We start from the raw sequence: 14,746 nt of genomic DNA on the forward strand, positions 1-14,746 counted from the left end.
CAAATTTTCCCGTCAAGTTTGTTTTTATAAATCACACCTTATGCGTCGGAAGTGGCGTACGCACATTTTCAGCCCCGTTTTGTGCATACGTCACGTTTATAAATGAGACCCCTGGACTCCAACCTGCCCCCACTGCTGTCTCACATCTCACTAGGTGTGAGAAGAGAGATTTTATATTTCAGCTTATTGCGAATTTTGTAATGCATTCACTGCATATTCACTGTTTATTTTTATATTGAGTGATATGAATGATTATATATACTCATTTCATTTAAAATAGAGATAAGTACTCAACTGTGTGTGTGTGTGTGTGTGTGTGTGTGTGCATGTGCCTATTGTGATTCACACTTGGATTATGGTCTGTTAAAAATGTTACTTAAATTCATCATTAGAAACGTATTTTTCTCACTTGCTCATTGAGATGAGAGGGAGACCATAAAATGCCCCTGAGCTGGAATGCATTAGGAGGGGGTGATGAATCCTGAGGGTATCCTGAGGGTCCTGAGAATCACAAAAAACGAACTCTAAATCTTCAAAATGGATCCAAGGTCAAATTAACCCCTGGAAGATACCATAGAATTTCCAAATACTGTATGCCCGGGTCATAGGACATATTCATCCCCAGAGAATAGGAAAAGGTCAAAGGTGACACAGTCGTGGGTGGTCAAGGACATGGGTGGGTCAAAGGTGAACTACAGACTTGCGTTGTTTATCACTTCAATAGAGCGGCGAAAGCGTCAAACAAGTTTGTCAGTGCTGTGCGGGAGACACCGGTCCAGCTGCTCTGGCGCTGCAGCTACTGGATGCACGTGCGGTTTAATCAAGTGGCGCCGTTTTCAGTTGGCTTTTGGTGTTTGTTTCCCATACTTTCGACAGAGTTTAATGTGGGGTCATGGTGGTGGGGTTTTAACTATCGGCCAATCCAGAAAAATTCACATTATTGTCATGACAGGAGGCGTGAGTGTTCATCCTTGCTCAGGAAGAATTTCAGTCATGCTGAATCGGCTTAGAAATCCACGCATGAAGGATCCGTGGGTAAAACCCAACTCTTACTCCGCAGGGCCACTACTTGGCTATTATTATTAATCCATGAAAATGTTAATCCGGCTTCCCTCCGTGAAGGCGTGCATTTCCCAATTTCAAATGTACATCGACTGAAACACGGCATGTCACAATCTGTGACGAAGTAATTGGGATTGACTCCCTATTAAACATCGTATACATTTTTAAATATTGCTGATTACTTACAAAGCACTAAATGGTTTAGCACCCCAGTACTTGAGCGAGCTCTTAACGCATTATAGTCCTTCACGTCTATTACGATCTCAAAATTCCGGCCAGTTGATAATAGGCTACCTAGAATATCAAAATCGACTGCTGGCGGTAGATCCTTTTCCTATTTAGCACCAAAACTTTGGAACAATCTTCCTAACATTGTCCGGGAAGCAGACACACTCTGTCAGTTCAAATCTAGACTAAAAACACATCTCTTTGGCCTAGCATACACATAACACATTATAAACTTCTATAATTCTAGGTCAACCGGAACCGGGAACATTGCCCATAAATCCTGATGTACTTATTACATCATAAGAAGGATGGCGTCTACGCTAATATTAGTCTCTCTGTTTATCCGAGGTTTACCGCAGTCCGCCATATCCAGGCCGTATCCAGATCTGATGAAGGACCTGTGCCTGGACATGATGACAACGCAGTCCTGAAGTGTCAACCAGTCCCTCCCCTTCCCTTTACCTCAGTATAGATAAAATGTTGTCGGGATAATTCCGGTTCGTGTGGCTATGCAGATGTACCAAAAAAAAAAAAAAAAAATCTGTATTATAAATTTTTAAGGCCAGACAATTCGTTTATTGAGGGCTGATTTGTAAAGTACTACATGCCAGTGCATATATTCAAACGTGAATACCATAACGATGTCTGCGTTTTCGCGGGTTTGCGCAGAGATAACGGATAATCGTTTGCACCTTCGAACCTATTTCAGGGAGTGCCTTCTTGAGACAGCAGGCACTGTTTTGTGCGGATGGGTGGCCGGAGCGTGTTAATGGTTTTCCTGTTAGAACAGTGTTGTGTTAGCAGCCCCTAAGTTAATAACTAATGATCTTCGCAACTGAAATGAATGAATCAATCAAAACTAACTTTCTGGACAACAACTTTATCCTAGAGCTGTTGTAAAGCCTAAACAATCTGTTACGGTTATTTCCTATTATCACTGTAAAGCTGCTTTGAAACAATTGTTAAAAGCGCTATATAAATGAAGATGACTTGATTTGACTTGACGAAGCAGGCGAGAGCCAATGAGCGTTTGATATGACTGCCTTAAAACATTTCGTGAGGCTTCTTGAGGGCGCAATTTTTTCATTTTAATTAATCACAACAAGCGCGGGATTTGGCGTTTACGGTCGCTGCTGAGAATGAAGATCATTGGATAAAGGGCTGAATTTGGATCTGTTCCTCGCAAAGCATGGATTCTACAGATTTGGATTAGCCTATAGCAAGTGAATAAAATTGATGTATTTTGTGAATTTATGTTGTGTTTTGGTGTATTTTGTGGTTTCATGTAGTCTTGTTTAGCATTAAAGGTATAATCCTCCGAAACAGTTTGCAGCAGAAGTCACAAACAGAGCAATATGTTATTATTTCTTATTAAGTAGATGAGTAAACTGCATTTAATTACACGTCACTGATATGACAATTGAATAAAATAGAGTCAAAACATTAATGCCACAATTTTAATATTCATAAGCCTACATACAAAGTTGTACGTCGGCAAAGTTGTTCATATGTAAATCATTTACGTAGTGCAGTCTGTAAATATTTTAAGTTGTAGTGCTGTCAATACGTTAATATTATACGTTTCAGTGTGTATGAAAACGTAAGTAAATATATGTGTGGTAGGCTATAGAACTACACTTTTCATAAAAAATACACACGTATTCGCGTGAGATCGCGTTTGTACAGCTACATATGTGGTATCCAGTAGCATTATAAAACAAAGGCAACAAGAAGGCCTAACTAATTAGTCAATGCTCTCCTTTAAATATGCCCAGATGGTAAGAAACTATTAGCCTACTTTAGATAGGCTATACTTTTGAGAATATAACTAAAATAAAATATAATACATTTCAGAAATATAAAAATAGTAACATAAACACAATATCGGTATCTAGATTTCTAAATAACAGTCCAAGTAAAACTACTTCCTAAATCTGAATAGTTTGCTATACATCACATCGTAGGCATACTTACCATTGCGTGGCGAAAAGACATATGATTTACCATCTCTCAGTTCCACCTTAAGAAATACACTTGACATGATTGGAGAGCGCGAGCGCGCTGCAGCGGATCTGCGCTGCGCCTCTGCTGTCCTATATAAACCCACACGCGCTGCATAGAGTCAGCGGACAGCTCAGTGGTGGTGAAACAACAGGTTACTCACACTTCAAACACTGACAAAGAAGACAATCCGCAATGGAGACAATCTCATGGACACTTTTTCTACTTTCTCTTACATATTTGGAGGGATCTTCGCAAGATTTCGGACAGACACAGTTCATCTGCACGTCCGTGCCTAAGGATATGGACCTGTGCGCAGCCACCATGCAGAACAGCGGGCCAGCGGAGGACCTGAAGACCACAGTAATGCAGTTAAGAGAGACAGTCCTACAGCAGAAGGAAACTATCATTAATCAAAAGGAGACGATCAGGGAACTCACTTCCAAGTTGAGCCGCTGTGAGAGTCAGAGTGTTCTGGAGCCCGTGACTGGAGGTCGTAGGAAAGAACCGGGCAAAAACACGATGGGAGACGTGTCCCGCGGCCCGACAGATACTCTAACCCAACTCGGGCAGACTTTAGCCACCCTTAAACAAAGATTGGAAAACTTGGAGGTATACATGACATAATGATTTGGACTTTTCAGCTTAAGACGTGTGACACCATCTAGTGCATTTCCTAATAGTCATATCCCGCATTTCTTTAAAAACACAAACTCATGCAATGCATGATAAATTACATTACGTTAAAATATTTTTAGCCAGATTGAGTAATCTTAATGGGGTCGAAAGATTTGGAGTGGAGGTCTTTAGCAGATTTAGTCAATGTGTCACTGGTTCACGGCAGGCTGCGCTAAGCCTGAAATTGGCTTATAGTCTCTTATAAGTATCCCATGTTTGCGTTTTAAAGTATTCGTTTGAATAAGCACCCTCCTATCTCATGTTTTCCCGTAGCAGTACAGCAGGAACAACGGCTCTGTCCAGGCGAACAGCCTTAAAGATCTGCTTCAAAATAAGATCGAGGATATGGAGAAGCAGGTGCTGTCCCGGGTCAATACTTTGGATGAGAGCAGACCCGGGCAGAGGAACGACACAGATCAGCGCAATCGAGTGGAGTCAACTCTCACCTCCTTACATCAGAGAATTAACGACCTGGAGAAAGGTAGCCTATTAGATGTCGTTCCATGAGAAATTTTACTTATTTGTGAGGCAAATAATAAATCTGAACTGGCTATTTACTACAATAATTATGTTTGAGAAGCATGGTAGTTACAGTAAAACAGCAATATCTAGGCGTGTAATGGCGCAGAGGATGGTTTGGGAGGGGAGCTGCATTGCTTAGCATTTTGAGCTAATAAACAGCAATGTAGACTAATATTATGACGGATAATTTGGTAATTCTCAAAGCTCTTCTCTGAATAGCAGTGTAAAGTTTGCTTCTCAAAGCGCAGCCAGCTCAGCGCAGCATGCGAGAGTCAAAGAAATTGTTTAAATAATCACCAGTTGCACAAATTAAAAAGAAAGAACGCAAATTATATTTTTATTTATTTATTATTGATTGATTTGTTAGTTAGATTTTTTTTTTAAGTAAAACCACTTCATTTACAGTGGGTTTCATTGTAAAATAAAAACAAGTAATTTACAGTAGTGCAATGTATAGTCTAAGAACAGCCCAAGTCACTTAAGCATCAGAGTAGTAGATACAAGCAATGGAAGCATTTGGGCACTAGCCTTTGTTTAGAAGTCCTTGTGGAATAGAGAGAGAGAGAGAGAGAGAGAGAGAGAGAGAGAGAGAGATTAAGAGTGTTAAATCCTAACATTATTACTTTTTACTCTGCAGGTTCAAAAGGTAACAGGCCACTGGACAAGTTTCAGATAACGTTCCCCTTAAGAACAAATTACATGTATGCCAAAGTGAAAAAAAGTCTACCAGAAATGTATGCCTTCTCTTTCTGCTTGTGGATAAAATCCAATGCATCACCCGGGGTAGGAACACCCTTCTCCTATGCTGTTCCTGGACAAGCCAATGAGCTTGTTCTCATAGAATGGGGGAACAATCCAATGGAGATTCTCATAAATGATAAGGTACAGTGTCAGAAACAATAATGCAATTATATAATGCATACCATGATTGTTAGGGGCTGTATTATACAGGAGATATATCTCAATGTGTATGTCTTGGTTTACTTAGATAAATGCTGAAGTCGTTTGGTCTTTTAGCACTTAAAACAGAAGAGCAATTTGAGTAATCTACAGTATAACTTTACAGGTTGCAAAATTACCTTTCATTATCAACGATGGTAAATGGCATCACATCTGCATAACATGGACGACTCGTGATGGAGTATGGGAAGCATTTCAGGAAGGTGTCCTGCGTGGAACTGGAGAAAATCTGGCACCCTACCACCCAATCAAACCCAATGGTGTGCTGGTCTTAGGTCAGGAGCAGGTAAGACTCAAAATTATGCTTATTAGGCTTAATTTATGTAGAAAATGTCAGTTAATATTAGAAAATGTAGTAACTCTATCAATCATGCTTATTTAGGACTTAACAGGTTTGCCTGCTGTTCAGCAACCTAATATTGAATTTGGTTGTTTTTTGTACTTGCAGGACACACTTGGTGGAGGTTTCGATGCAACCCAAGCCTTTGTAGGTGAACTGGCGAACTTCAATATATGGGATAGAAAATTGACAGCTGGTGAAATTTACAACCTGGCAACCTGCAACAACAGAACACAAGCTGGCAATGTGTTATCATGGTCAGAGAGTAATATCGATGTGTTCGGTGGAGCCACTAAATGGACTTTTGAGCCCTGCCGTCAACTCAACTGAACTGCAAAGGGGCCAGATCCATGTTTCTAGTTTTTTTCTTTCTTGTCCTTAGTTTGACGTTCGTGAAAAAAAAAAAAAAAAAACAGTTTGTAAAAAAAAAAAAAACAGTTCTTGATAAAACATTCAAAGGTAAGCATAAACCTGGGGTTTATATGAATAACTTAATATTTCTGTGCAAACTAGAATAATTTTTTTTTGTCTTGATAAAATAGTTTCCTGTTGGTTGTCTTGCAAACCTAAAAGCGACAGTGTTACTTCAGGTTACTTTTAGCATTAGCAATGTTTTTTTGCTGCTTTTTTTGCACGTGGACACAGTTTGCTTATTTTTTCATTCATATATTTATTTAAAGGGGCCAACAACTGAAGAACTGTCTCTTTGCAGCATTTTGGGCTGTAAAGCAACAGTGCATCAGAACATAACTCTTGTGTTTTTCTTCAAATGATCACACTTTGCTGATAACGCAATCACAAATCGTCACCATTTTAAATTATGGTTTATTTAATATTGGTACCCCATTCCCACCGGATCTTGCACTGTGATGGACTTGAAAATAAGATGGGAGAATAGTATTTATTTACTTGGAAAAAGATGGTTTAAAAGGATGGCACTTCCTGCATTTGACTCCATTGATCTCACTGATGTTTCTGTAAGAATGTCGTTTAGTTGCCAACATGCTTACAGCCTGAGTGCCTTGAACTGATGTATCAGTTCAGCACACATTTTTAGTTTGCTTACTCATTGTGTTACGCAATAACATTTTGCTTTTATTGATGAATTACTGTTTTTATGAAGCGTCTTCAACAGCAATTGTTAAGGCTCTGGTGTATTTTACTCTGTTCTAGGAATGTCATTTGTACAGTAACAGCATGATTTATCAAATGCTGCAACATCAATGCTGACATCTGCTTCTCCTATTGTTTTGGGTTGGGTTTTTTACTGTATTGATGCTAAAAGCATGGCACTACTGAACGATGATAAAGATATAATTTTTGTAATAAAATTGTGATATACAGTATATATAAATAGCATTTTACCTCTGCAGTCATTCTTACTCAAATACTGTTTAGTAGAGAGTTACAGAGATATAGGATAAAGTATAAATCAATAGATAAACAGATAATATCTTATTATGTCTAAATTTTACATAAATGTGCTCGATACCCTAAAATCTATAATTCTCTCATCATCTCACTCACTCTATGTTTGTGCACATGGGGCATTTGTTTTTGTTGACACTGCCCTCTCTATCTTGGTTTTGTGTATACAGTAACAGACTGCATTGCTGGAAAAAAATATATGGTTATAATTTCGAACATACATGTTTGATCAGTGTGACATGGCATTTTGTGCTTCTGTTGGCATTAACAGGTGCTATAGCTCCCAGTAAATGTTTGGTATTTACAGTTTTAAGTCATTTATTACAGTTTAAACATAATATGAGAGACAAAATTATGATTCAGGTAAAATACAGGTAATAACTGCAAAACACGGAATGAAAATCTGACATAACCAAACTCTGGAGTTTATCAAACTGGATTTTTAGATTTTCTGAAACATTTTAGAGATACAGTGTAAGTGGCTCACTTATATCATCAAGAAATGAGAAAAATATTAAAAGGTGCAAAAATGTTTTGTTTAGTTCATATTTTGCTGGTTGATATAGCAGTCATTTTTAGATTAATATTGACACCTAGTGGTCTCAATGCAGCATCACACAAAGCAACAATTTTCTGTTAACATTGTCACTATGTAATTACAGCTGTTTCACAAGTTCATTTGCCCATATAATCTGCTAATAAGGTTAAGCGTATTTGGCTTGCAGTCCGCAGTGGAGGGGCTCGAGGAAGCAGCTTCAACTCGAGCTTAGGTATACCCTCCAGTGTGACTACTAATGCTTGGATGATGAGTATGGTAGCAAGATGCCTAAATTATGTTTGTGGAGTTGGGGAGGTGGAGGGATGCCAAAACAGCTAATGCCAGAGCAAGGTGAGCAGCAGCCCCATGTAAATTAAAGTAATTGTTCACCTAAAAACAAAAATTCTGTTATGATATAAGAGGTAAAAATATAAAAACACTGCTTATTTCTTTGTGTGTACAGCTTCTGGGGATAAAGATTACTGAGATTACCCTCAACTAGAAAGATAAACTGACAATATTGTGGCATTCTTTCAGCATTTTAGAATTTAGACTTTTACTTAGCTCATTCATTCATTCATTCATTTTATATTCAAGGAAAACACACTACAAACTAAAACATATACAGTATAAATCCTGTGGCTTGCTAGTTTCTGTTCCTCAATCAGGGGACCGTTTTCAAACCACATTGGACATTTTCAATGGCTTTACCTGATCTGATCTGTTGTTTAGGGGTAGGCCTTCATGATTTTGGCAAGTCAGGTAAAGCTGTTGAAAAACGCATTGTATTTTGAAAATGCCCACTGATTATAAGAAACACCCATTTTGGGTATTTTTACACCTGGTCAATTCATCCGTTTTTACTAATCGGATAGCTATCTGATTGGTTAAAATGGTTCCATTTATATACTTGGTCACATAAAAGTGTCTCCGCATCTTCATTTCTGACACTATATGCAAATTTAGTTCACGTCCACAAAAGAAACAGATATTCGCTGCATTTTATGTAACATCAGCGAATTTCAAGATCAAAGGTCGCAACAAGAGAAAGAGTGGCATCTGCACGGGTAAGTTTTAATGAAGATGGTTGTGCTTTGAGAATCTGCGGCAGCTTGCATGTTGGCTTGCTGAAGAGATACTCACCTACTCATCATGGTGATGCGTGTTGCAGTAGTGCCATCATATCTGGCTATAATATGTTATTTAGCATATAACACGCTCATATATATATATATATATATATATATATATATATATATATATATATATATATATATATATATAAATATAAATATAAATATAAATATATTTATTTATTTTTTTTACATTTTGGGAGGAGTAAAATTGACATGGCCTATATAGTTTCAACAACCAGATGCATTTCAGATTCCAGATCTGTTAGGAATGCATCTCAGACCACCTCCTAAAGTGGTTTGAGTGATCGGATTAAATTCGCCTCGAAAGCGTTTCAGATGGCATATACACCTGTATATATGGGGTCGGTTTCACAAAGCTATTTTAGACCGGTCTATAGTGTTAGAAAAGTCAAAAATTTGCTCATAGACTAGTCTAATGCAAGTTAGACTGTTTCACAAAAATAAAGACTGACTTAATTTAGACCAAAAAAATTAGACACCTTACCCCCAGGCTAACTTAGGTCTAAGACTCTATGTTACCTTGGCAACCAGCAGTAACAATCAGCAATGGCTCATAATTTAAACATTTCTTCTTGTTACTACATTCTCCGCTAAATTTCCCAAGTAAAATGTCCTTGTAACTGTTATATTCCTCCAACAAACACATATTTTCCGCTGGGGTAAACTGCACTGAGCAGTTGAATGCGCTTACTCAATCCGCCATGTTTTTTGTTTTGAAAAGTGTCTTATTTTACCCAGAAGGCATTGCAGTGTAGTCCTATAAGATAGTCAGAGTCTTAAGTGCTTTGTGCAACGGTCTGATTTTGATGTCTATCTGAAGTCTGACTATCTACTATATCTAAGCCATAGTCAAAGTCTATCTTTGTGAAACCGGCCACAGAAACACAGAAAAGACCAGTGCCCAGTTGCATAAAGCACCTTAAGTGTAATTTTCCCTTAAGAATGCCCTTAGGATTCCCTTAAACCTAAGGGTGTTGCAAAATCTCTTTAGGTAAAACGTCATACACCCTAAGAATTTCCCTTAAGTATCTATTTTTCCCTTAAGTAATCTCTTAAAAAATGATAAGTGTTGGATAAAGCCCCTTAACTGTCATTTTCAAGTATAACATAAGTTGTGGAAAACTTCATCTTAAATGTTACACGAAGAGAGAAGGTTCAATCCAAGTCTTCTAACGAGACGCGATCGGCCGCTTCATATGATAAACAAATTTTAATTTTGACGTTTTTTCACATACACATAACACATGTTATGGTTAACGGAAGCTCAAACATGTGCGCAAAAACCAATGTGGTTTGTTCTTGCTCGCGCGTCTAAGTTTCCGAAACAACCTGAATCATATACTTTTATGTATTTCAGTAAATCGACAGAAATGATGAGTGAATATTAAAAAAATATTTTTTTGTTTCTAAAGTCTTATGGTTAGACCGACATGAGGGTGAGTATGATGACAGAATTTTAAATTTTGAGTAAACTATTAATTTGAGTTTCTGTCTCGTCTGGTCCTTCTCTTTTCATGTTTGGTTTTCTTTTTTGTTTTCCTTATCCATGTTATGCTGTTTTCTGTGAAACTTACCACTATCTGTATTAACAAATAACGTGTCCATGGCAACAATCGAATTTTATAACGACAAAATTTGGGTCACTGTTGTGAAATACTTTTCACTGTCGTGAAGTTTTTTAGCTTTTAGTATGAATATGTTAGGCTTAAGGTTCTGAATAAGCTGGTGTGTTCCAAACCAATGACAAAATTCGCATTTAGGAGATATAAGCATTCAAAATTTGCAATCCCTCACTTCCGCTAAAATGGATCAAGGATTTTTATGACATCACCGCAGTCTTCAGCTTCTCATCACATCTTCTGTCCAATCAAATGCTCTCTAGAATGTAAAGCGTCCAGCCCCCTATGCTATAAATACCACCTGGCCAAAGCGACCATCGTTGACACTTTGCAGAGTAATATGGGTTTTTGCCAGGGTCTATATTGTCCCCACTCCCCACCACTTTTTGAAGCAACTCGCGGCACGGATGTACCTAATACAAATAAATAAAACATTTCCAGTTAACTAGCAGGGCATTCTGTAATGGGGCTGTTCTAGGCGGGGATTGAATCCAGGTCTCTTGTGTTCAAAGTCACTGAGTTAACTTATTGAGCTAATTCCCCAATAAATGAATTCAAAAAGCAAGGAGTCGTAGATCTTCAACAAAAGACAATCTTTACTGATAAAAAGTACAACAAAACAAAGGAAGCCGGGCTTCCAATAAACAGTAAAAGAAAAAATAGACACAAGGGTCCAAAGACTTAAACTTTAACAGACTTAGCTTGCAACAGGTAACATAGGCTCTGTACTGAACAATAAAACATGGCACAAACACACTTAAATAGGGCAAGACATATCTTACAGCTTATGTCTTTTAGAAAGTATGTGTTTGTGTTGGCATCAGGAATGTTGGCATCAGGAAAACATGATAATTTGTTAAAACATTTCTTTTGGCCACCTTTGAAATCTGATGTAGCAAAGTTCTATAAGTCGTGTCATACCTGCCAGCTAGCCGGTAAACCTAACCAGGTTATTCCCCATGCTCCATTAAAACCAATCCCAGTGCTTGGAGAACCGTTTGAGCGTATTTTAATTGATTGTGTTGGCCCTCTGCCTAAAACAAAATCTGGAAACTCTTATCTGTCAACCTTAGTGTGTGCGACAACCAGATTTCCTGAAGCAATCCCTTTGTGAACTCTTAAAGCTCTGGCTATTGTTAAAGCCATTGTCAAATTCTGCACTACGTTTGGTCTGCCCCGGGATATATTCAATCTGATCAGGGTAGTAATTTTATGTAAAAGGTGTTTGCAAAAGTAATTAATCAATTAGATATCAAACACCAAGTGTCTAGTGCCTATCACCCACAGTCTCAGGGCGCTCTTGAGCATTTTCACCAAACGTTAAAATCAATGCTCCGTACCTTTTGTGTAGAGCGAGAGCGAGAGTGTGATGAAGAAATTCCTCTTTTATTGTTTGCTGTCCGTAACACGACACAAGAATCGCTTGGTTTTAGCCCATCAGAGTTAATTTTTGGTCATTCTGTGCGTGGTCCATTGAAAGTTCTGCAAGAACAAATACTAGATGATGAGCGTTCTTCTCAGCCAACGAACGTTTTAGATTATGTCAGTAGTTTTCGTGAGCGTTTGCATACTGCATGGAGCTTGGCAAAAAAATCACTTAGTGCTGTTCAAGAGAAAATGAAAACGCGCTATGATCGTGAGGCCGTGCAACGTTCTTTTCAATTTGGGGATCGAGTTCTTGTTTTATTACCAATACCAGACTCTCCGTTTCAAGCTAAATTTGTCGGCACTTATGAAATTCAGGCAAAGTTAGGGGAGACTGATTATGTTGTGAATACCTTTAACCGCAGGAGAAAATCAAGGGTGTATCATGTTAATATGCTCAAGGCTTATGTAACTCGTTCTGATGTGTCAAATGTGGCCGCTGTTGCAACAGTTGTACCTGTGAATGTCTCTGTCTGACTATCTCTGACTAACTGAGAGTGATGACTTAAAAATGAGTAGTGCTTCATATTTGACTGCTCGTTTGTTAAATTCTGAAACCTTGAAAAATTTGTCCACCGAATTTTCACATTTACCGCTGTGGAATATCAAATTTAATTTACTCTTTAATGCAAGTCAGCTTTAAGTCAGCTGTCTAAACCTTGTAATAGTCAGGGGTTTTGTTAGTCTTTGATCTTCCCACTAAGTGTTGAACTGTGTGTGAAGGTTACATAGTCTTAGCTCTCGTGACCATTTGTTGTTTATATATGTGAATGTTACAAAGTCTTCGTTCTCGTGACCATTTGTTGTTTATACCTTTTGGGGAAGTCTTTAATCTTTCCTACTCAGAGTTGAACTATATGTGAATGTTACAAAGTCTTCGTTCTCGTGACCATGTGTTATTTATACAATTTGGGGGGTACCATCAGCTCAGTTGGGGGTAATTGCCTCTATTGTTTTTAGCAGTAGTCATCCCGGTTAGCATTAGTGCTAATATTTTGGTTCATCCTTTGCTTCAGGCAGAGAAGAATTAGCTTTATGTGCTAGTTATTTCTGTTGATCCTCTGTTCTTGTAGGCAGGGAAGATTTTAGCGTAAAGTGCTAGTAATTTGTGTTATCCTTTGCTCTGGGCAAGGAAGGTTAACAATAGCTGATGTGTTAACAAGTGTACCCTCTGTGTAGACACTAGAGAGAAGTTTTAGTGTTTTTGATTGTGTGGTAACAAAGAAAACTCACAAAAATGTTTAGGAAAAATCCCAGACTGATCCCCACTACTGAAAGGTGGCCGTGCAACTCCATTGTGGTCAGAAAGCGAATTTAAAACATTGTTGGGAGAACAAATGGACTCTATAGTGACGAAGTCCGTCAGATTGGATTTGACAAAGAAATATGAGATTCATCCAGACAAAGCATGGTCGATGGAAGATTGTAAAAAGGTACTAGGAGCAAGTGTTCGCAAGAACAAAGTCAAAGCCATTATTTGTTGCCACAGAGAATTTGTTTTAGCAATAGCTACAGAACAGTCTAAACGCAACTCAGAGCTAGAGAAACAGAACAATGAGCTCCGTGCTAGAATATCTTCTTTGACTAAGAAATTACACCGCAACAAAGATGCAGAAAAAACTGATGAGGGAGAATTTAGTCAGCCGGATAACATTTATCCTGACTTAAAAGCTTTCTTTGAAAAAGATGTAGCCATCCAATCAGTAACTGATAAGCCAGTAGATTCAGTGAAGGTGTGTGGCGCTAGGAGAAGGTCTCAGGGAATTGAGGTAACTGAAAGTGTTCCTCCCAATTCTTCTGTTGTCCAAATACAAGCTGTTGCCAAAGCGCTAGGACCGAAAGATATCGAGAGACTATCCCAGAGTTTACCTTCAGCACGCACAGAATTTTCTGAATTTAGAAGGGCATTGGTCAGTAAAATGCGTCTTTACGACATGTCGTTGCCAGAAGTTACACAGCTGATGTCACAAATTCTAACTGAATCTGAATTCAACAGTTTTGAGTCTGCTGTTACTTCCGAACTGCAACATGCCAGTAAAGGCGATTTGAGAGAAGGTGTTTTGAAAATCCTAAAGAATCTCTTAGGACCCAAAATAGATTGGTCGAAAGTTACTAGATGTGCACAAAAGAAAGGAGAGACTATAAGTGAATACACTGAAAGATTTTGTCAAGCAGCTGCCACGTACAGTGGAATAGTGGAGGATTCTGAAAGTGTACTAGATGATAGAGGAGCTCTAATCCGTATTTGGGCAGATGGTCTTATAGCTGAGTACAGATCAGCCTTGCCATTCCTACATGTTACGTGGGCTAACGGAACTCTCAGAAGTAACCTAGACAGGTTAGCTACATGGGAAAGGGATGCTGATGTTAAAACCCAAGTGAGAATAGCAGCAGTGTAGCAACAATGGGTTGTACATTAATATTAATATTAGCTCAAATGATCTATAGGGAATTTTAATAATTAATCATGAATATGATTAATATTTTGTATGTTACAGTTAAATTAATTTATCGCAGCTGAACTAGATTGATATATGAATGATTACCATAACGGGTTATGGTTCGTCATTAATACATCAAATAGTCTTATTTCAGCTCGAAGTAATGGGATAACTTTAATGGAATTAATTTAGTTATCAAACAATCTGTTTGTCCAGCAAACATTGAACGTAAGATTAACTTAATTCTCAAGGAAAATTATCCTTCTTACAAACACGAGAAAGAGTATCTTTTCCAGGCCTTGAAAAGACAACTTTCTATGTTTGTAAAATTAGCTTACTTAAATCGT

The 14,746-nt window shown here is 38.1% G+C and overlaps 1 protein-coding gene across 1 annotated transcript; it reads left to right on the top strand.

The window, feature by feature from the left end:
* The first annotated feature begins 3,395 nt into the window (after nt 1-3,395).
* LOC311091725 (neuronal pentraxin-1-like) lies at nt 3,396-7,150 on the top strand. Its single transcript, XM_084127777.1, has 5 exons — nt 3,396-3,903; nt 4,243-4,450; nt 5,129-5,373; nt 5,558-5,737; nt 5,900-7,150. Exons 1-5 carry the CDS (start codon nt 3,487-3,489, stop codon nt 6,119-6,121), a joined length of 1,272 nt encoding a protein of 423 aa, XP_083983903.1. The 5' UTR covers nt 3,396-3,486; the 3' UTR covers nt 6,122-7,150.
* The last annotated feature ends 7,596 nt before the right edge of the window (nt 7,151-14,746 follow it).

The sequence above is a fragment of the Abramis brama genome, assembly GCF_963993115.1.
Source record: "Abramis brama genome assembly, chromosome: 11".
In the NCBI taxonomy this organism is placed as follows: Eukaryota; Metazoa; Chordata; class Actinopteri; order Cypriniformes; family Leuciscidae; genus Abramis; species Abramis brama.